The 22,024-nt window shown below is 40.1% G+C and overlaps 1 protein-coding gene across 1 annotated transcript; it reads right to left on the reverse strand.

Moving 5' to 3' along the window:
* Positions 1 to 982: 982 nt before the first annotated feature.
* Positions 983 to 20,361, reverse strand: STIL (STIL centriolar assembly protein). The gene is made up of 15 exons (XM_069863059.1): positions 20,256 to 20,361; positions 18,430 to 18,545; positions 18,136 to 18,320; positions 16,793 to 17,040; positions 15,993 to 16,076; positions 15,786 to 15,872; positions 13,955 to 14,102; positions 12,660 to 12,769; positions 11,742 to 11,856; positions 9,957 to 11,012; positions 8,367 to 8,532; positions 7,381 to 7,606; positions 5,226 to 5,418; positions 4,384 to 4,637; positions 983 to 2,497 (listed from the first exon to the last, which is right to left on the reverse strand). The coding sequence occupies exons 1-15, from the start codon at positions 20,345 to 20,347 to the stop codon at positions 1,669 to 1,671; spliced, it is 3,909 nt and encodes a 1,302-aa protein (XP_069719160.1). The 5' UTR covers positions 20,348 to 20,361; the 3' UTR covers positions 983 to 1,668.
* Between the last annotated feature and the right edge of the window lie 1,663 nt (positions 20,362 to 22,024).

Consider the following 22,024-nt stretch of genomic DNA (forward strand, 5'->3'; position numbering starts at 1 on the left):
AAAGTAGTACCTTTCCTGAAAGGAAGCAAATATTCTTGTTGATGGAAGAGACTGCACGAGAGGAAAAAAATTCTGACACAGCTTGAAAAGGAGCTGCTGCCTTCCTTTCTCTGTACTGGCTCTGGAACAGCAAATGGCTTCTTAATCCACAAAAGTGGCAGATGATTGAAAACACACTCCTGTCCCTGTAATAAATGAATTAGCAATTAGTACCCCGTCAAGCATACTCTGGACCCAGAGTGCAGCCCTTTGTGTTGTGGGGGAAAGGCCCAGGCCTTCAACATGGGGTGTTTTAATCTCAAGTTTAACAGCCTTGGCACAGGAAAGACGAGGTCAGCACCGCAGCCTGAACTCCTGTTGAGACAATGCCATCATTAACACAAAGTTTGTTCAAACTCCCGTTAAAGCACGTTGATGCGGCCAGTGAGAAAACAGATGGCTCGGTCGTCACTCCGCACTGTCCTCCTGTCAGCAGCGGTGGGAATTGGAATGAATTGCTGCTTCCAGCACCGGTGTCTCATTTCCAAGACCAAGAGGTCAGGACAGAGGTGTGTTAGAGCACAGTCACGCTGGCTGAGCGGTGGCCTCGGACGTACTTGCCAAAGGAAGGCTGAGCCCTTACAGCCAGCACTGGCACCTGGACGTTACTATGGAACGATATAAAGTCACCACAAACACCTACAAATCGAACAAAAGTCAAAGACTTAACAGAACTAGAGTCATTAATAAATAAGTAACCGAATTCTCCAGCTTGTGGAATATCATCATCAGAGGGTTACGGAAAAGGGTTGTTTCCCTAATAAACCATAGTGCCTGATGACAGAATATTTGTATGTTAATACAGAACAAAATGAAATCAATTATTTTTGCTTATCCCAGCATCAGAACTCCCAAAGAGTTCAGTAGCAACTAACATACATTTCCAGTTAGCCATTCTAAACAGTGACTGGGAAGGGCACGTGGCTCAAATAAAGGCTACAGACACAACTGAAGTTTTGTTTAATGGAAACTTTGACCTTTATGAGCAATACGTACTTAAATAAATAGAAAACATTAATTCAGAAAAAAAAAATCACAAAAATTTAAAAAGTGCTAGTTTTTCCAATTTCCTTCCAAGAGTTCATGACACCAAGTTACCTGTGCCACTCCGGCTGAATTAAAAATAATTTTATGCAAAGTAAAGGCACAGTTATATTTCCCTCCCCACCAGACACAACCTCACACACTGCAATCCAAGCATTGCCGCAAATGTCTAGAAATTAGTGCTTTAGCTCTGTTATCCCTGCCCTGCCACATGCAGCAGCAATGGCTCGCAGATGGCAAGAACACGTAAAAATCAGTGCTTTAAAAAAGTCAGAACATTTTAAAAAGCATCGTTATTAAAAGTATATTAAGAGTACATCTTGGGCTCAAGTCCATTCCTTTCACTTTAGAATCATGCCTGACTGTAAACAAAAGTGCACCCATCAATGCTGCTCAGCACTGACTCAACCAGGCATTTAGAGGTGACTGTCCCCAGTCTGGGCTGAAAGCTCAGTTCTGTAAGTTTTACGTCGCTACAAAAGAGTGATCTCTTCAAAGATGGCTTAATCCTTGGCTTCCTGAAGTCTTTTACAGAGGGGTCCCTCTCAGATTTGAAATAGTGGTTGCAGCCATCTCCGGGGATGTTCAGAACAACTTTGGCAACTGTCTGAGCTGTTTCACATCAAGAATGGTGCCAACAGAATTCATGCTGTTCGACTGGTTTAATGTTTCAAGGGTTGGAGTATGCGGGTTTCCAGGAAAGACCTGAATATCTCCTTCATCTTTCCTGACAGGTTGTTCAGTGAATTCAACCCTCCCAGGTAACAACTTGGGTTTTGATTTTAAATCCTTTAAAACCTGAACTGAGTTTTCATCTGCTTGATCTGTTGTGGGAGGAAAAACATCGTTTGCAATGTTTCTTAATACAGGGCTGTTTAATTCCGGTGGAGAAGCATTAGTCATCAACTCTCTGCTGTGGCTTTCTAGATGAATGGGAAGTTGTCCATCAATCCTTCTGGATAATTCACTCCAGTGGTTGAAGGCATCCAACAAAGGGGTACGGTTTTTGCCCAGCACACTTTCGCTTTTGACAGTGCCAGAACTGACATCTTGAACCTGCGGCTCCTCCTCGTCTTCACTACTGTCACTGCCCTGTATCAGCCCATATCGCTTCATGTACTTCTTGGTTGCAAAAGACATATTGTTTGGGGAAATTAAGCTAAGACCCACCATGCTCTTGTCCATATTTGTATGCCAGATGTCTTGGAAAGAGAAATCCGCAGGAGGATTTTGGCCTGAGCGACTGAGAGAAAGTCGAGATAACTGATTTTCACTGAGATACTTGAGCGCTATAGCGTTTGCTTCCATGCTCAGATCAACAACGTTAGGAGTTAAGCCGCACATGCTGACATTGGCAAACGACATATAATTTAGTCCAGGAACCACCGCTTCAGGATTTATGCACGCTAATATGCTGAAATAAAGGATTGAGAAGTTAGTTTAGCGTTACAAGGAAAAGTATGCATTTCACAATATAATTTGGTAATTTCAGTTTGCTTGCTGTACCGATTTATCCTTCCTTCTGACAACCACAGCTCACAGGTTGTTCAGTGCTGAGATCATATGCCCTGCACTTACTAACAGGCTTAGCTCCAGCTCCTTACACTGACAGTATCCAAATACTATGTTAAAGAATTGATGATATCCCCTTCTGATTCAATACTAACCTGAACCCTCACATAAAGAAGAGCCCACCCTCTAGCAGGTTTCAAAGCTGTTTTTTGTTTTTAATGCAGGTTTGAGCTCTTGGTCTGTTCTCACAAGTAACTGGAACATTACATGTCTTTAATTCTAAAACTCTAGATGTTGCCACGCAACCCAAAATGTATTTCTAGATAGAAGGTAGAAGCCCAACAACAGAGACCAAGAACATCTCCTTTTCCCCAATGCATGTCAATTCCAGGGTTCTTACAGAAACTCTCACCTGGTACCAGAAGCCTGGAAGGCTCTAGGTTTTGAAGGCATTCTTCAACAAGGGAAATGCTCCTACACTCCATTGCTTGGTACACCAATTTCCTGTATGCAGCAGGTGTTTAAAGACTGAAAGGACACGCTCTGGTACACTGGTAGTGGTTACAAGCCAGTGTATTTAGTATGTGTCGTACTAATTCATAAACCCAAAGTCCTTGTGTGGAGAGTTAAGAGTCTTCCTATTTCACTGAGCATAGATTCTGAAGTTTGCTGAGGAAGAGTAACCTCCTCACTCAGACGAACAACCACTAATTATGCTATGGAGTTGCACTCTTGTTCCCTTTTCTAACAAGCTGTAGATCTTTTCTCCGAATTGTTTATCAGTTATGAAAGTGGCAGAAGGAAGAATCCCGCCCTGCTCCCAAATTCTGAAAACACCCCAAGAATTCCAATTTTGTCTTTATGGGTTCACTCATCAGCGCATTATCGACATTAAAAGAACACTGACAGACTCTCCAGCCAGGAAGGTAGCTCAGATATTTGAAAAACAAACAAACAAAAAGAAACCAAAAAAAAAAAAAACCCCACAACCAAAAAAACAAACCTGACAAGATTCAAGTGAAAATGAGAGTAAAGATCATAGAAATGGTATGACTGGAAACAGCTTTTGATATGTAGCTGAGAAGAATGATAATTAGGAGATGGCTATGTTTTTTTATTAACCTAACAGTCATCACGGACACAATAAGGATGAAGATGAAGCTGTACCGGGCAACCAGCCTACCCCTGAGCAACTACATAAGTAAACTTCTGTGCCTTAAACACCTTCTTCAGATATTATTTCTGCTCCTCCTCCTGTTTAATCAAAAACGTTTCCCTCCCCAGCCACTGCAGCTTCCCCTTTTCAAGTCAAAGCACTCACAATAACAAGTGACCAGGACAGAACCAGGCTTGATTATTTACCAAAGCCATGAGAAAATTTTCCCTTACACCGGTGAAGTGCAAGACAAGGGTTAAGCAGCAGTGACAAAATATATAGCTGCTTAGCATTCAGTCTCCCAAGTCCAGTGTTTCTCTGGAACACTTTTACACAACCCAAAGGACTGAAATTACTCAAACAGCTTCCTTATTATTCTAGGGAACTGTTCTAGGGAACAGCCAGAGCTACTTGTGTTATATTTAAATAATCTGAGTTTTGCTAGCAGAGCTCTCAAACCTATCTGAAATACCCATAGCATGAGCCAGCGTTTCATGTTTGCAGGAAATGTGGACCAAGTTGCCAAATAAATCCCCAGTGGCAGCGAACAGTCTCTCCTCTTTGCTTACTGAGCCAATCTTCACTTTTGGTTGGATCTACAAATTACTGCTCAAAACCAACCAGTATTTTACCTGGCATTTTCTACTTTGTGTGTGTTTTTCTTCATTTTGCCAGGTGAGTCAATTGTCACCCCAAGACTTTTGAGCTGTTTGAGTGTAGCACTTATCACACTCTCTTTATCCACCACTCCCGTGTCAGTTTCTGAAGCCATTTCTGTTGTATCCCCAACATCCTGGTGCTTTGGACCATCATCAGTCACAAATCCTGATTTTACAGGCAGATGATCTCGCTCTTCCGAGGACTTTAAGAGGTGGTTTACTTGGCCCTATAAAAAAAAAACGGAGCAGGGGAGAGACAACACAGACAAAAACATCATGACATGCAGGAATTGTCGAAACCCAAAGCCTTGGTTTACTCTTATGCAACTTAAAATACAACTAGATAGGTTAAGAGCTTGTTCTGACACAAGATGCCAAATTCAGATTCACATAAACTTACAGCAGTGCAGTTGAACACTACAACATCTTACATTTCCAGCTTTCTGTAAGAGTCAGTTCTGAATTTAAACACATCACATACTTTAATCTTGAAGACTATGAGTATGTGCCCTTTAAGGGATTTGAAGGTAAAATACTGTGCTGTTTTAAAGGGTACTAGTTAAGGAAGTTATCAACTGACGTAATCTTTGAACTAAAGAGTTATTTCTTAGACAGTACTCTTTGTATGCATGGAAGAGCGAGGTACAGAACAACCACTGAAATCTTAAAAAGAACCACAAACTTGGAACTTTTCTGTAGAGCACAACATGTGAACTGGAAACCCACACGCAATTTTAATTCATGCCAATACCACATCAAAACTTCAGCAGTGCGCTGCTTTGTCCAGTGCAGAATCTCAGATTTACATGAATTACCAGTAAGTCCTGGTAAAGCTTCTGATCCTCTGAGGGATGTCGAGGCAGCAGCGAGGCGGGTGGCTCCGAGTTTTGCTCACTTGTTACCACCACGTGGTTGCTGGCTCCCTCTGTTGGTTCTTTCTGTAAAGACACGCTAATACTTTCTTCCAAGGATGAATTGCGAACAAGTGCTTGGGAAACATTTGCATTTCTGAAACAGAACAGAGATAGATATTTCCTTGAAACTGAAAGCACAAGTATCACTACGTGTACCTTGCCTTTTCATGAACACCAGAAGAGAAGAATAAAATAGAATACTGGAAACGGATCCTAACAATTCTTGGTCATCCTCTGCTAGAGGCTTTGCTCCTTTCTGCAGCTTCAAAAGTCACTTGAGGACTGAGGAAATACATCCTGCAGTGAGAAACTACAACAGCCTGACTAGTTTTTCAGTAGATAATTTGAAAATGCCAATGGCTTCTACAAACTAGTCAAAACTCAATGACAGCCTACGACTTAACCTTAAAGCAAATGAAATTAAAAGTTACTAACAATTTGAAGTTTGTCTTATGTTTTCAGCATTTTTATGGACAATTAGAAGCATTTAGGAGTGATGTATCTTCCATATGCTCTGAAACATGACTTATTGAAAGAGCTGCTTTTACAAGTAAGCTGCTTTACTGATAAGGAGATTCCTGCAGTAGCTTAAAAACGCTTTTAAAGCTTCCTAAAGACACTGTGACAGGTAAACACATACACAATGCAGATTGAGTGTCATGAACTGAGAACAAACACCTAGCTGAAATATTTATCAATAACAGATGTGAAAGAAGAACCATAAACTACCCCGACATCTCCAGATAAACAGGGTAAACATCATAGAATGAGTTACAATGCGATGCTCTGCATTCCCTTCATCTAGCTGCTGGTGTGTGCATCGCAGAAACCTTTTCAGGCCAGACATATCAATAATACTATCATCCCGAGAAGATCCCCAAGCGCTCCTCCTCCCCCTTCCTGTTCCTCCTCAGGAGACAAGTGTAAGATAAGGGAATTTCAGAACACAACTGATCAATTGCCTGTGTTGAAAGCGATAAGATTTAAATCACGTGGCATACTAGATAGTCAATGTAGGTTATCAGTTACTGTTACACTAGCAATTATTCATCATTCCCAAAATTGCTTCCCTCCCTTCAACGAAATCTGGGCAATGCTCTACAATCTTACAGTATGTATACATATACTGTATATATACACATATACAGTAAGTATAATCTTACAGTACTTATACAGCTATTTTACAAGTTCATGAATCCAAGCTGAAGAAAACCTTAGGATAACATATTTTTTTTAGGAAGATGCCAGGGATTGATTTGAATTTGTAACATTTCTGGTTGCAGTATATGTTTACAAATAATACTTTAATCAAGGACTATGAATATTTAAGTTAAAGCTTAATTACCTTTCCCAATACAGTTATTTTAGAAACCTAATTTAACTGGAAGGGTTTTCCTCCTCCTCTGGCTTTTTATACTTAGAAAATATTAGATCATTAAATGCTAAATTGCTGAGCGGTTCCCTGTGTAAAAATAACATCCATATAGATAATTAAAAATATTTCAAAAGTCACTTCCCAAATTAGTCTGAGATTAGTCATGGCACCATAAAGAATCTGAGCTTAAAAATAATTAATTTAACATCAGTGAAGCTGGTACCTGCATTCACTACACAAAGTAATTGGGCGTAAAATGTAGAGAAATTCAGGGAACAGTCTTAAGCCCTTCAGAACTGAAAGGGTTCTGAATGCTGACAGAGAAAAGCCACTAGGAAAACAACTGACTACAGCAGCGTCGCCTTTCCCCCTCAGGATTTAAGGTAAGAAAGGGAATGCTGCCAGCACTGTACACGCTTTTCCACGTTAAAGGCTTTTACCATCAGCTGCTGCTGATAGGTAGGGTAGCCAAATGTGCATGACTGATAAATGCAGACTCTAAAGGCAACAGTGTTTCAGTGAGCTGTACAATCTGAAGCCTAATTAAAAAACAAAGGAAGGAAAGAACATAACAACTGAAGTCAGGTGACTATAACTCCTAAAAAATATATTACGGAAGCAGTAACTCACGAAATGCAGTTCAACTTATTATGCGAACACAAGGTATTTCTGGTTACTTACTGGAGAGTGTTCTGATTAGTTCCTTCTTCCACAAGATGAATACTATCTACAAAGCTGGGTATGTCAACCACCTTTAAGGAAGAAGCAATACTTGTATTACTTGCATCTTGTTCAGCATTAATTGAAATGCTTATGTCTTCCTTAGAAATCTCTTCATCTTCTTTTTTCCCTTGTGGCATGGAGTCATCTTGTTTTTCTGAGGCTGTATTCCAAAATAAACTAGCACCTAGAAAAGAATTAGAGATTTGGCTGTTTGAGGAAAGTCACTACTATCTTCTGAGACTCTTTGGCTTTATAAAGCTAAGGGAATCATTTCCTCACGTGTGTTTTTTCTGTCACCATTCAAAAGCTGATTTAGGGTTTAGAGCAGCCAAGAGTTGCCAAAACATCATTCAAGTTCTTGTTTCTTCCAAAGCACGTTTGATGAAAATAAATGGTTGTATTAAAGCATTTTAATGCACTGACCTTGAGCCAGTGTGAAAATTTCCTCCACGCTAACCACAATATTTCCATGTATTTAACAGGAAACAATACATTAATATGTAACCTTACAATCACAGCTGCACGACTTGCTAAAACCAAAACAAATAGTCTTTCCTCTATGCATGTAAATGCACGACTTGCAAAAACACATCAATAATATACTTAATAGAACACCAGTGAGAAGCAATTAATTAATATACTGTTTTGAAAAGTAAGAGATGTGGATTTTTTCTTATTCAGTAAGGCCCAATTTAAAACAGAACACCTTGCTAAAACTATTGGACAAATAATTTTTCCAGTGATGGCAATCACTGCAGCCCAAACACAGAAGTAACTTCACCCTAAACTTGCAAATAACACCTAGAGAACTTAGCTGGATTTCATATCGCTGCATATTTGCATATGCTCAGCAATTCTGAAAAACATTCCCTCCGTGCCCAAACAAATCACAGAAACATCCAGAAAAGGCAATGCCAGTCTGTTTTTAAAGAATAAAGCGTTACCTGTGCTCACAGCAATGCTCACACTTGTCCTCATGTGTGAGCCTGGTGAGGACTGTGTTTCCATAGAAACAAGGTCCCCTTGCTTCTCAGGCTGCAGAGCATGGATTGCTGCAGCTGGTTCGGAGGAACAAGCCTGACGAGCTTGTGCTTCCAGTAGGCGCTGGATCTGTAACAGTTATCAGTATGTTATAATTCATACAATAAAATATGAAGTATAATAGGCAAATGAGAATTACTAAATTGGGCTCCTCTGAGATCTGGATTCAAACCCAGGCTGCATTGCCACAGGAGTCTGATAACCTTCCAGTTCTCAGCAGTGCACGCAGCATAAATCAAAACATCAATTTTGGTGCTGGCAGAGCTAGCAAAGAAGAGGTTTTAAGCATGCTGGCAGAACTACAGCAAGACAACTTGAGTAAAGCCTATTTGCACTACACTTGCTGGAAGTATTCTGTCCCTTTCATTCATATACAAAGCCTATTACTGACTTACCAGCCAAGCGTTTATATGCCAACTATCCCTACACCCTGCTAAACCAACTTTGTATTAATTACAAAATTATGAACTTAAATGATAAAATTACAGCTGCACAATCTTCAGTCTAGTGTTGGCATCCACCCTGTTCACCAATTAGTTCAAAGCTCCATGGAAAAATATCCTAACAGAGAGGGCTACATTTATGCAATTAGAAGAGTTTTCCCTCCCTTGTGCATAAACTCTGCTTTGAATTTTCTAGTTTAAGCAGGAAAAACAGGTAGCGTATGTGAACTTCCCTATTCCTACTCTTGTCATTCATCACCAGCAGCAAAATTTGAACTCTGTCTCTTCAGCCCCAAATCACACTTACAAAATAGAGGGCCAACAGTGTAACTCAAAAGGCTGATTTTGGAGAAATGCAACCTGGTATCAAAACAGAACTTGGGGAGAACAGCAAAGCCCAATAAATAAAACCAAATCCAAATATAATCAGGAGTCTTCATAGAATCATGGAATGGTTTGGGTTAGAAGGGATCTTAAAAATTATCCAGTTCCAACCCCCTGCAATGGGCAGGGACACCTCCCACTAGACCAGGCTGTTCAAGGCCCCATCCAACCTGGCCTTGGAACACTTACAGGAATGGGGCATTCATAACTTCCCTGGGCAACTAGTTCTAGTGTCTTACCAACCTTATAGTGAAGGGCTTCAACCTAATGTTGAAGAACTTCTTCCTAATGTCGAAGAACTTCTTCCTAATGTCCAATCTAAATCTTGCCCTTCCAGTTTAAAGCAATTCCCCCTCATTCTATCACTCCATACCCTTGTAAAAAGTCCCTCCCTCGCTTTCTTGTAGGCCCCCTTCAGGTACTAGGAGGCCGCTCTAAGGTCTCCCCAGAGTCTTCTCTCAACAGTAAAGTAGTATTAATTTGTTTTAAGGGACACCAATTAGCAGAGCTAATCATGACCCTCCTGCGCTCCCAAACTGGACCTGATATGACAAGGTCTCTTGTTCCAACAAGGATAGACAATAGCTCATTTAATTCCTTTGACAGAGGAACTATCAAAGCATAATTACCAAGAGGACAAAGGAGAAACCTGCCATTAGCACAAACCTGAGCTTGAAGTAATTTGAGTTGTCTATCTTGTTCTGTAAGAACCCGGTACGCATCTGGAGATAATCCCATCATTCCATTATCCGATGCTGCTTTAGAAGCGGGTGTGTGCAGGCACGGCGAGTGGGCTGCGCAACACTGCAGACTGGAGGGGCTTGCACTCGAAAGAAGTCTTACTCCAGGCGATAAGCTATCGTCGAGAGAACAGTTCCCCATTTTCCCATGACATCCCATGCTTATAGGGCTGCTTGTGGTATATCCTGGATTGCAGCAAACATTTGGACAAACAATATTTTGATGGAGCACTGCACATGGTTTCTGTTGGGCCAGCTCTGACTGGATTTCTGCTCCATGTTTAGGGCTCACCTTACCAATTCCTTGCAGTGAGTTTACTAGATTATATTGGACTGTAGTGGGAAACTGACAGTTGCACGCGCTGGTTGGACAGCAAGCTGGCACTTGAACTGGCACCTGCAGGTCTGGTGGTCTTCTGCAGCTCTGTGGTGAAAAAGCAGAAGTGTAGAGGACTGGTTGTGTAACAGCAGGAAGCTGCTTGGAATTGGGTATTGATGTTCTTCTGACTGGATTCTCTCCCTGCTGTGCAACTCCATCGGGATTTAATACAGGCCTTTCTGATGGCTTTCTGGGGTGATGCACAGACGTGTCCGGGGAAGGCCCACCACAAGGGCTTGAAGAAGAAGATCCAGAACTTTTTCTTGATTGAAGACAAGCTTTCTTACAGTGTACCTGTTGCTGCACTAGAGGTTGCTTTCCTCTGGAAGGCCTTGAGGTTGGAATTTTCTGGTTTACATGGTTGGGTAACTGCCTCAAAGTGGGATCTCCCATATTAGCAGAACAGTTTTGCTTGTCTTCAGAGCGCTGTGTGGGATACGATGTAGATCCCAAACACCATTTCTTATTAATAGGCTGACGTAGCACTGAGGGTAGACTTTTAGCATTTGAAGGCCCCATAGGCTTAGCCAATTGTCCCGATTCTATGAAACTGCCATCCAAAACAAGTGACAGTTCAGGAACTGAAGGAAAGATCTTGGTAACCTGAAGGGACAATTATACAAGAAAGTCTAAGATCATTTGAAAATATTGTCTTTCAGCTCTTCAGAGGCAGAATTTCAAAGAAAATGTTTTAATTTACAGTACATTACCATTACCAGCTCCAAACCAATGACACTGAGCAGCTTTCTAAAGACTGGAGAATCCAGATACAGAAAAAGCAGCAAGTTATCTAGGATCATACATAGAAGACAGATTTGCTTTCATATAGCCATGTCTACCAAATGAATGCTCCATGTTATCCTGGAGCACATTTCAGGGTATTCATCTTTCCCCTTAAAAAAGTGTGAAGGATCATCGCAGGTGTCACATCCTTCTAGATGTATGCTGCACAAGGCCTGCTATTTCATTATACTTGTATACACTTCAGAAAAAAAAAACCAAAACAGAGCAGATAATCTTCATTTAATTTACTCAGAAATAAAGAAGAAAGTTTGCTGCCTCTATCTTTGCCTCAGACACCACAGCTCTTCCATTTAACAGCAGCAAGGTTCCCAAATCCCAGCACATCCAGGAATTAAAGTGTCTATAATCCTGGAAAAAAAAGACAGGTAAACTACAGCAGGAATTGGGACTCTTGGTCCATTTCTTCAGTTCTGTTTTCCCCTCCTAGCACTTTAATACAAGCTTTATACTCTCCAGTCCCCTCACAATGAATTTTGCTGCTCTAAGTGTTACATCTGAGATGCCTAGAACAATTATTTACTCAGTTACCTGTTGGGTCACTGGATGAGGACTTGGAATTGGTCTGGGGGACAAATCCTCGTCTTCTACACCAGAGTCGTGATCACTTGCTGACAACTTGCTGGGTGAACAGCCTTGGGGAGGACTAAAACCAATATAAATGAAACTAAAAACGTTTGCTTGTCAGATTTGGCAGTAGTGACATGAATCTTCATGTTTTTCCCTATGCCATCTACAGTGTGATATCAGCATAATTTCTTTCAAGAAGCAGCTGCTGTACACCTCTGCCCTGGTTAGCTAGAGAGTTCACAATGCAAACAGTTTTAAGATGAGTGAAAATACAAACACTGGTTTTGGGCAAAAAATCGGTAACCCTCGCTCCCTGCACCCTCAGACATCCAGATTTTTAAGTGACATTCTAACAGCAAAGCACTGATTTGAATTGGAAAGATAAGGAGTGCTTCAGTAAATATTCTAACATTGTTTAAAGGAAAAGAAAGGCGATCTTAGTCATAGATAAAGACTTGATGCATAAATAAGGTTCTTAAAAGTATTAATCTATCCAGCTCTTGCCGCTCTGAAAAGCTGGCAGGAAAAAGGAATTTTTACCAACTTAGGCAGATTTCAATTAGAGATTTGCTCCAAAGGACAGATCTCACAGAAAGCTTAATACTGAGCTCCGTCAATAAGGAAGCCTTTTTAGTAGTATTCACTGTGTAAATTACAACCACCAGTAACAAGAGTAGAAGTAGTTTCTCTTGGAACATAGCTTGACCACCTTACTTTAAGAATATTAACTCTAGGACTAAACAAAAGGACACACAGAGATTTTAATGCAAGAAGATAACAGCATGCACAGCTAAACCGACATGTGGCACACCAGAGGTCAAAACCCCTCCTTCAGTAAATACTAAATTTCTGTGTATAAATGACACCTGAAAGATTTACCTTCCAAGAGAGAGTTTCTTGCAAACTCTGCTGAAGAATTCAGTTTCTGCATTTTGGTTTTCTGCACTCAACTCAAACTGGATAGGGCTCTTGTCTGAAGGCTCGACATTCTGGAATGAAATTTTCTGTATTTGTGAAGCACAACACCTTCAACTGTTAATCACTGAGACACTACTCCCAAAAAATAGTTCAAAGGATGTTTATATCTGATTATTTGCTGCTCGTCCTCTACTTTCAATTCTCAATTCTTTCACTGCTACAAGGCGGCAGGCAACTTCCCTTCCTGTTTAACACTGTTCCCCCTGGTGCTCTGAAGTTGTTGGCCTAATTATAGTCATGAGCAGATGCTTCCTTACTGTAAGTGCTTAGACACTCTTCCACAAGCCTTCACCACTATAGGAAACAGCAGCTGTTCCTATGGTGTTTCACACAACACAGCTGGGCAAGTCCTGGAGGCAACAGAAGTGACCCTTTCTTAGAGGCTTGTCATCTTCAGAAAGCCATGCTGTACCTAGGCTAAAGGTGGAAGGCAGCCCTGAACAGGGAAATTTAATTAGAAAGAACAGAGTAAACAGACAGGACACACATTACACGAGCTGTTTCTCTGCTACAGCACAGGAGCATTTATAGAGCAGATTAACAATTCAATTCCAGGCTCTGTACAAGCATAGGAAAACATTTAAGAAACAGATTTCCTAGAATTTCCTCAAGCATTATTACTTATCTCCTAGACATTGTATCATCAAATTCTTTCAAAGAGTTACTCTGCACAAAGATAAAATTGCTCCTGCTTTGTTACTGTAGCACAGCAAGAGACCTACAGATTAGTAACCACTGAATTCCATTTCATGTTCAGCTTCAGGCAAAGCCCAGCTTTGCTCTCCAGAAAGCACCAATGTGCATCACCCATAGCAGTCGTTAGATGCATCCAGAGTACACACTGCACATCAGATTAACAAATGCTATAGGAAGTCAGAACCTCTGCTCATAAAGCCAAAAAATCACTAGTAAGAAGAAGCACTAACCAAGTCCAACAGAGCACACTACATTTTAAAAGACAGGTTCTTAATGCTATCAGAGAAGTCAGCAGTTGCAGACTTTGAAGGTCATATCTCAATTTAAGAAACAAACTGAATTCACAGCAATGACTGTAAAGAGGTATCTTTATAGAACTACATCACATTCAAACATTGCAGTTCCATTTGGGTCACGTTATAATGACTCCTCCCGTGAGTACTCAGACCAGAAGTCAAATTTTAAGATACCCTGACACAGTAGGAAACTAAACCACTTACTTTGAAGAGGTGTACTGTCTCGTTGCAAGTTAAGATCTGAAATCCTAGTTCAGTCTGTCCACTGCATGGAACGCACTCATAAAACTCTGGTTCTTTGTGTGTCAATGAATAAAGCACAACAAGAAGACTCCCAGACTCTGAAAAAACCCTAAAATAGAAAAAAAACCAAAACCAACACACATCTTAAAAAAGACCCTTAAGAAACAGGAAGAAGGCCCTTAGTTTCTCAATACACTGAGAAAGCTACAAGTTTAAGGAACTGGCGAGTCACTGCATTTTGAGAGCTACTGAGCTTTAGATAGAGCAGATGGACGTACAACTGATGCCACATACAAGAATCAAAGTAAAGCAGAAAAACAGGAATATTTGTCTACTTTCTAGTTCAAACTTTTAGTATCACTTGTACTTTAAATAAATTCCTGGAAAACTTCAACCATAGCACAGAGTAAAATGACTGTAACAAGGAGATTGTGGTTTGGGGTGGTTTTGGTTTTATTTTTTTTTCTCCATAATTAAGATGAAGTTGTATTATAAAGACACTTGGCCTTTCACTTAGCCCTAAGCGTTCAAAAAGTGCTCATTAGCAAACAGTTCTAAGAAAAATTATACTGAAGTTTTTTCTACAAGTGGAATAGTAACAACTGTAAACATTTAATACAGAAGATCAAGGACAATGAAAATAACACTTATTTCCAGGAAAAGGTAGTACCGCTTTCAGAACAATTTACCTTTTTGCAGCATTTGAAATATGCTTGCTTGTGAAGGATTTGTCATTTGTTTTTTCTTTAAGTAATATATCTGATAGAGAAAGCAGTAGGAACAAGATGCCTGAAAAATGCATTCACACACAACTTCTGAAATATACTTACAACTTAGGAGTTAAAAATGTGTGATGCACAGATTAAGCGGTTAGTCTGCAGAGGTTAATTCTGTTTGCATGGTTCACCAGATCTGCCTAATCCACTTCCAAGACTGAATCAGTGAAAGTTAATGAGAGTCAAGCATCTAACTTGCCTATCTGATAATCTAATTGGGCTCTTATCTGCATTTGGGCATATTTAATTTGTTAAGGGGAAAAAAAATCTATTCTGTAATTACAGACATCTGTTCACCAAATGTGGTTTTAATTCATAATTTAAAAGCAAGCGTGGTTGCACAGAAGTAATTTTTATGCATACAGCATGCTTTAAAGTTTCATTTACCTGAAGAGCAGTTTTAAGCTATAGACACCTGAGCTCCCTCTCAGTTTACATATAAATAGAACTTGGCAAATGTTACAAGTGAGAAGATGTAGAGAATGAGGATTTAGTAGCATCACAATAAAAAAAAAAAAACACAAACAGAATGCAAAAACTATAAAACCAGAATATTTAGCAGAAAGTTACAACAAGATGGTAATAGTTGTAAGTCAATTTGCTTCAATATGCTGATCAGATACAATCAGGGAGAAAACCTATGTCAAAGAAAACACCCATAAGAAAATTTCAAAATCAAAACCCCAACCAAAACCCCACCAGTCTTTAAACTGGTTTCCTGTTTGCTGGCTCTTATTTAAATTAAAATGCAGTGATCCTAATGATATTACCAGTTACCCTCTTCTCCTTTGAGGTACCATCCCAGCTTTCCAACACTTTACTCAAAAAAATTGGCAAGGTAGAAGTCAAAACCAGAAAAAAACAATTAAAACAGACAGTCTTACCTCCTATGTAACATATAAATCACAGAATTCCCTTAAATACCTTTGAGCAGAGCCCATGTTGCCATGCATTCCTGTGGAATATATTTTTAGACAGCCAACAGCTTGTATGTTTTATAGATAAAAGTGACTTGCCTTTCTTGAATTGAAGAACTGAATAAATATCGCAAGCAACAGGCCCAGACTTGAGGACTGCAGATCTGAGCAACTCCACTCAGCCAGCTACAAGAAGAAATATCCAGTTAGAGACAGCTATGTCACCCAGTTTCCACTATGTAATTCCTCAAATACATCTTAAATCAATACACGTATTAATTTGTACAAATACAGCCAAACACTTACACTCCAACTAATGGCAGAGCATAAGCCTTGGGATCAGACTCAAGCAGTAAAAGCAATTTTCGTGTCTGGTCCATAGTAAGGTAGCTGAAAAACAGAAGTTCAGGGGTTTTCTCAGTACTTTGGAAGGCAGTCTTTCAGAAAAATCATGGAGAGACATATACAGGTTTAAAAAAATACTGTAAGAAAGAAGTTCAGAAAAAAATCAAAACTATTCTTTCTCCATAGTTACAGCAACTGCTCAGCTTTTGATCAATTCCCTGTGTATCAAAGAATTATGAAAGACAAAATTTGCTCTATATTATGGCATTCACACCAAATCCAGAAGTTATGTTAAATTTGAAGAGGTATTCACAAGGTCATTCTCCAAAGACATTCAGCTGCTTCAAATAGTTTCCCTGATTTAGCCTTAGCTCACTCTACTAAATTAGTTATCAGTCAGAATGACAATTCCCCAATACCATCTCATATGGATGATTAACAGAAATAGCTTTGGTTCACATTCACCTGATTTTCATTCTAGGGCAAATGCTGATATTGTTTAAAAAGCTGAATACTGTTAATTTATTATGTTAATTAGCAGCATGTCCTTCTGCCCCAGTAGGAAGATCCTTTTACTGAGGTCAAAACTAAGATTGAACCAGTTAATATTTTTGCCCCACCCTATTTCCTGTTTATGATGTTTTACATTTTGCCAAGTTTAAGAAGTCATGTTATTTTTATGCCCGTTACCTTAATAAAAAGCAGAATACTGGTTGAGGTCTCACCCATCTACCTGCTTTAGGAAATCACCTTTTACTCACCCACATTTGTAAGTTCCTTGAACCTGTGCAATATTCATATGACTGGTCAAATTTCTTGCTAGAGCTGTGGGAATAATTGGGACAGACTTAACAGGGGTGTATTCCAAGATATTTGCTGCAGTAATAGAAGCCCAGTGAAAACTAAAATGCAGATTGTCCAGGTTCTCTGTGAAAACAATGTGAGCTCTAACAGTGAGCAGTTTAGAAAGATCCAGCGATTCTTTACTGCACAGACTGTGCTGCAGACCCTAGAAGGAGGGAAAAGAGAAAAAAGTTAAACACAGCAAACTGTCTTTATACGACTACCATGATCCAAGTTGTATGCTAGGAACTCAAATCATTCATCATAGCTACTATTGAGACAGGCACTGTATAAGAAGTCATTAACCCAGGTCTCCAAAGCTCACGGCTATACTGAATATAGCGAATAATGTAAAATACACTTGAAATCCAGCTATGCATATCTTGTCATTGTTTTACAATGTATTAAAAAGCCTGAGGTTACTTAAATTGTACAAAAGTTAATAAAATAAGAGGCAACTAGAAGGCTCAAAGTGAACTGTCAAAGCTTTCTTACCTGCATTCAAGAAATTTGTACTATAACATCTGGAGGCAGTGTCATGAAAAAGCTTAGGTATGAAGTAAACATTATTTGTATTATAAAATAGACACAACGGCTCAGGCAAACATTTACAGGAATGGAAGGTGTATTTACTAGATTATATGCCTGCAGCAGAACACAGAAACAACAGGTACACATTTCAGCCAGAACTACTAACCTACAAAGGCTTTACATGCTTTCTTGCAAGTCATTTGCCTAGCAATACTTTTTATCAACAATTACACAAACACTGCAACTCATTCACGACAGGTCTGAAAGAAAAAGCTGTTTTTTCTTGTTTAAGTAGTTTGCTGCAATCACTGTTGTCTTGCTGGTTTTGGTGGTCAGACCAGCTGAAATACTTCAGTCACACAGCAAGATTTCAGCCCGAGATTTGTTATGGAAATGATGCATGCCAGCCAGAGACACCCAGCTCAAGCTCAAGGACTTTTTAGATACATCTCTTGTCAGTTTATTGACTCAGCAGAAACCTGGAATTGAACCCTGCTATAGCTGGCATGTGCAATTTCTGTGCAGTCCTTCAACAACTGTGAAAACTGACAGATTTTAACAGTTTCCAATACAGTTTTCAATGACATTTGAGCAGCTCATTTCAGATGACCAATTAGTCTTCCTATTTGTGTCTGAAACTGATGACGGCTGGAGAGCCCTGAGCGTAGGTCTCCTGCCTAGAAGACAGTTGACGGTTTAAGAGACCCAAAAGTTGCCAAGAGCTTCCTACCTTGAAAGCCAAGCTGATATCTTCAGCAGTCTGCACTATAACATTATTTGAAGATCCCCAGGCATTAACTGTACATGGAATCAAAAAGTCTCCAGGAAGAGATGCAGTTGGAATTTTGCCTGATCCACCAGCAACTTCTCGACCGGGATCAAAGCGGTCTATTGTTAGCGTGACGCTTTCCTCATCTTTAAAATAAGTAAATAAAGTTAGAGTTCAAGAGCAACAACTCTGCCTCTCTTTGATAACAACTTGCTTAACCAACCACTAAAGTGTCCACCTGATGTTTAAAGTTACCTTCATCTACTGCAAGAGTCCCAAGCAAAAAACACGAAAATAATTTCTTTTCATGCTGCTTAGCATGACGATAGGCAAGTCGCAAGGTTTTCTCCATCATAGATAACTTCGGGTTTCTAAAAAGAGACAATAAGCAAGGTGAAGACTCAAATTATTTTTAATGCTTATTTTAGAAAGTTTTTATTATATTGCAACAGCTTACACATTTTTTCTGTCCTTTAAAAAGAAAATACGCTGAAGTCCAAAAGCCCTAAGCAACAAAAAAGTAGGAATTAACAACACTGTATAAAATGTCAATGGAATTTTATCACCCCAAATATTAATTTTCAAGAAATCCACTTTTTGACTGGAGCAGTGTGGTCCACAGCCCCTTCCCTCTCCTCAGCAGCTCTAGACCAGACGCTTGGCTGCAGCAAACGTCACAGAAGCAGGGTGGCCAGGGAAGAGGCTGGGTATTGTTCCAGCCCACATCTGTCCATGACAGCCTGAACCTTAACTAATATAGAGCTCCTCAGGGCAGTCAGGTTATGACAAGATGCTCTGTATGATCATCTCAACGAGAATATTTTGACTGGACTAGTCCAGCAAAGTAACATCAGAGGGGAAACGTTTTTCCTATGGAGAACAAATAGCAAGGAGAGAGAAGGGCTTTTTCTATGGAGAATATATAACAAGGAGAAAGGAAAGCTTTTTCCTTTGAAGGGCAACATTGCCACAAAAACTGGAGATGAACACAAGTGAATTATTTCACTAGAAATGGAAAAGTTAGAAATACTAAGACCAAAGCACAAAAGCTCCAAGAAGACTCCCAAGTTTAAAGAGCAGAATAGGTCAAAATACTTAACTAACTTTGACACTGTGATCTCTCATTTTAGCACAATATTTAGTGCAGATGCTTAAAGCAGCAGCAGACGAGGCTCAATGACACAGAAATGTAAGTATGTAGAAAGACTATGTATGTAAAATAACTACTTAGTTAAAAAAAAGGTAGCAAGTTTGGATATAGGGCAGTAAATACATCAACATTATTTCAGCTTGAGACAGCTTATCTGATTTTGTCTTGGAAAGAGGTCAAAACTGAAAGGGAAGCTACTGGTTTAGGTGAATGCTATGATGATGGCTCATATCCTACTTGCTCAAGATTAATTAAGTGAAGTGCCTACACAAAAATAAGAGTCGTTTATTTAAAACTCAGTTAAAACTTGGAGGCTTTAATTTTAACTCCAAGAGCATTGCATGGCAAGGATAAGCGGAGGCCTCTCTGCAAGAGCTGTCCACCTTTATATGTACATACATGCATACACTTGCTCGGATACTTGCTTTAATAACATCCTGCCCTAGAAAAAAAATAAGAAGTGCTTCAGATTTGCCTCCAGAGTCATTATAAACAAAAACACATCAGAATTTTTGCAATTTTAATCCAGATTCTTGAAGCAAGCAAAAATCTGGTTTAAGTTTTACTTGAAGCACGCTACGTGTATCCAGTTTGTAAAAAGTTGCGTTCTTTTTCTCTGTAAATATTTAGAGACAAGATAAAACATGTTAAAAAACCCAACAAGCAAGGAGTTATTTTTACACCTTTCCACATGGAAAGGAAACAAAGAAACTATAAGGTACTTCAGAATGAGGCACCTCTAACCCACTTGACTGTGAGACATCATAGAAAGGGAAACTCAAAGCCTTCCAGTAAAAATGCCTATATGCTTATAATGAACAGATAATTTGTTTCTTTGTAATATACTAGACTCAAAAGATAAAAAGAGGTTTTGGATTATATAATTATTAGTTTATTTTAACCTTTAGCAGCTTAAAATGGCTTTTCATACCTGTAATAGGCGATGTGTGAGCCAATGACATCACCCATAGGGACTGGGTCCCAAAGCGCACGCTTTGACAGAGGGAAACTGAAAGGGACCATTCTTTCAGGAACAAATCTGGGAAGAAGATCACAGACATAAGAAAGGAAAACGGATTAACCTTAGTACTTTCAAACATTATTTATAAGAACAAAGGTGTAACACTAAGGAAAACAACAAATAGGATACATAAGCTGTTGGTACTTTTTTCATTTCAAGTCCAGGCCAATGAAGCAGAAACTTTGTCCAATTAAGTAGTCAAGGATATGAGCTACAAAGTCAACACAAGACTGATTTCCCACCTGACAGATCCTTTATGCAATCTTGGAAGCTGCGTAGGCTAAAATGCAGGCTTGCAGATACAGCTCAAGAAAGCTGCTTTGGACAGGAAACACAGTGCGCTGAGAAACTTGATTTAGCAAACTTATACTTAGATTGGCTTCTAAAAGCCTTGTTTTAATCACTTTTTAAAATCAGCAATGAATTCTCTTAAACTTTCAAGACTTGTGAAATCAATCCTTGGCTGAAGTCAAGTAACAGTACAAAACTTGCATTCAAACTTTAAAGCACTCTTAAGAAATTAGTATGTAATCCTGTAGACTTATTTATACGAGCAGGATTAAAGTTTTTAAGGGTTGCCTAAACAAAATATATGAAGTAAAACACAAAACATTGATGGTCCGCATCATTTGGCAAACATGTCAACACCTTTTAACAAACACAAACAAACTTCCTTTGTAGGTATCTGAAGCATCAAACTTTGCCAAGCTGCTTCCTTTAGCTCCCAGAGATGAGTTTTATCTGTTTCTAAGGCAGTCCCTAAGCATCTCAACCCCCTCTCACGTCCCCAGTAACAGTTTGTAAAATGGTTTGGGTGGGAAGGGATCATGAAGGTCCTCTAGTGCAACCCCCCTGCAGCAAGCAGGGGCATCTTCCACCAGAGCAGGTTGCTCAGAACCCCAACCAACCAGACCCTGAATGCTTCCAGTGAAATATCTCTCTGAGCAATCTGTGCTAGCGTGTCACCAACCCCAACGCAGAACATTTCTTCCTAATATCTAGTTTAAACTTCTCTTTTACTTTAAAACTGTTACCCTTTGTCCTATTGCTAAAGGCCCTGCTAAAAAGTTTCCCCCATCTTTTTTCTAAGCCCCCTTTAAGTATTAAAAGGCTGCAATAACGTCTCCTCCAGAGCCTTCTCTTCTCAGAAGTGAAGAATACCAACTCCTTCAGCCTCTCTTCACAGGAGAGGTGCTCTGGCTTTCTGATCACTCTTGTGGCCTTCTCTAGACAGGTCCACATCCCTGCTGTGCTGATGGCTCCAGAGGTGGACACAGCGCTCCAGGTGGAGTCTCACCAGAGCAGCGTAGAGAGGCAGAATCACATCCCCTGCCCTGCTGGCCACACTTCCTCTCCTGTAGCCCAGGATACTTGGCTTTCTGGGCCGCAAGCACACACTGCCGGCTCAGACCCAGCTTCTCACCCACCGGCACCCCCAGGGCCTTCTCCCCCGGGCTGCTCTCAATGTAAACATCCACTGGTTGCCATTAAAAGCTAAACGCCCACCAAAATAAGCCCTCACTGAGGCTTGCAGAGGTGTAAACTCTCTCAAAGCCCCGCTGCTGCTGCCAAGCGCGCTCAGACACCCCCAACCCGCAGCTCCCCCTCAACAGAGCCGCCCCGGGGGCTCCGCCGAGAGGGTGGCGCGGAGCGGCTACCTGAGATCCGGGCTCCTGCTC

The sequence above is a fragment of the Phaenicophaeus curvirostris genome, chromosome 8 (assembly GCF_032191515.1).
Source record: "Phaenicophaeus curvirostris isolate KB17595 chromosome 8, BPBGC_Pcur_1.0, whole genome shotgun sequence".
Classification (NCBI taxonomy): Eukaryota; Metazoa; Chordata; class Aves; order Cuculiformes; family Cuculidae; genus Phaenicophaeus; species Phaenicophaeus curvirostris.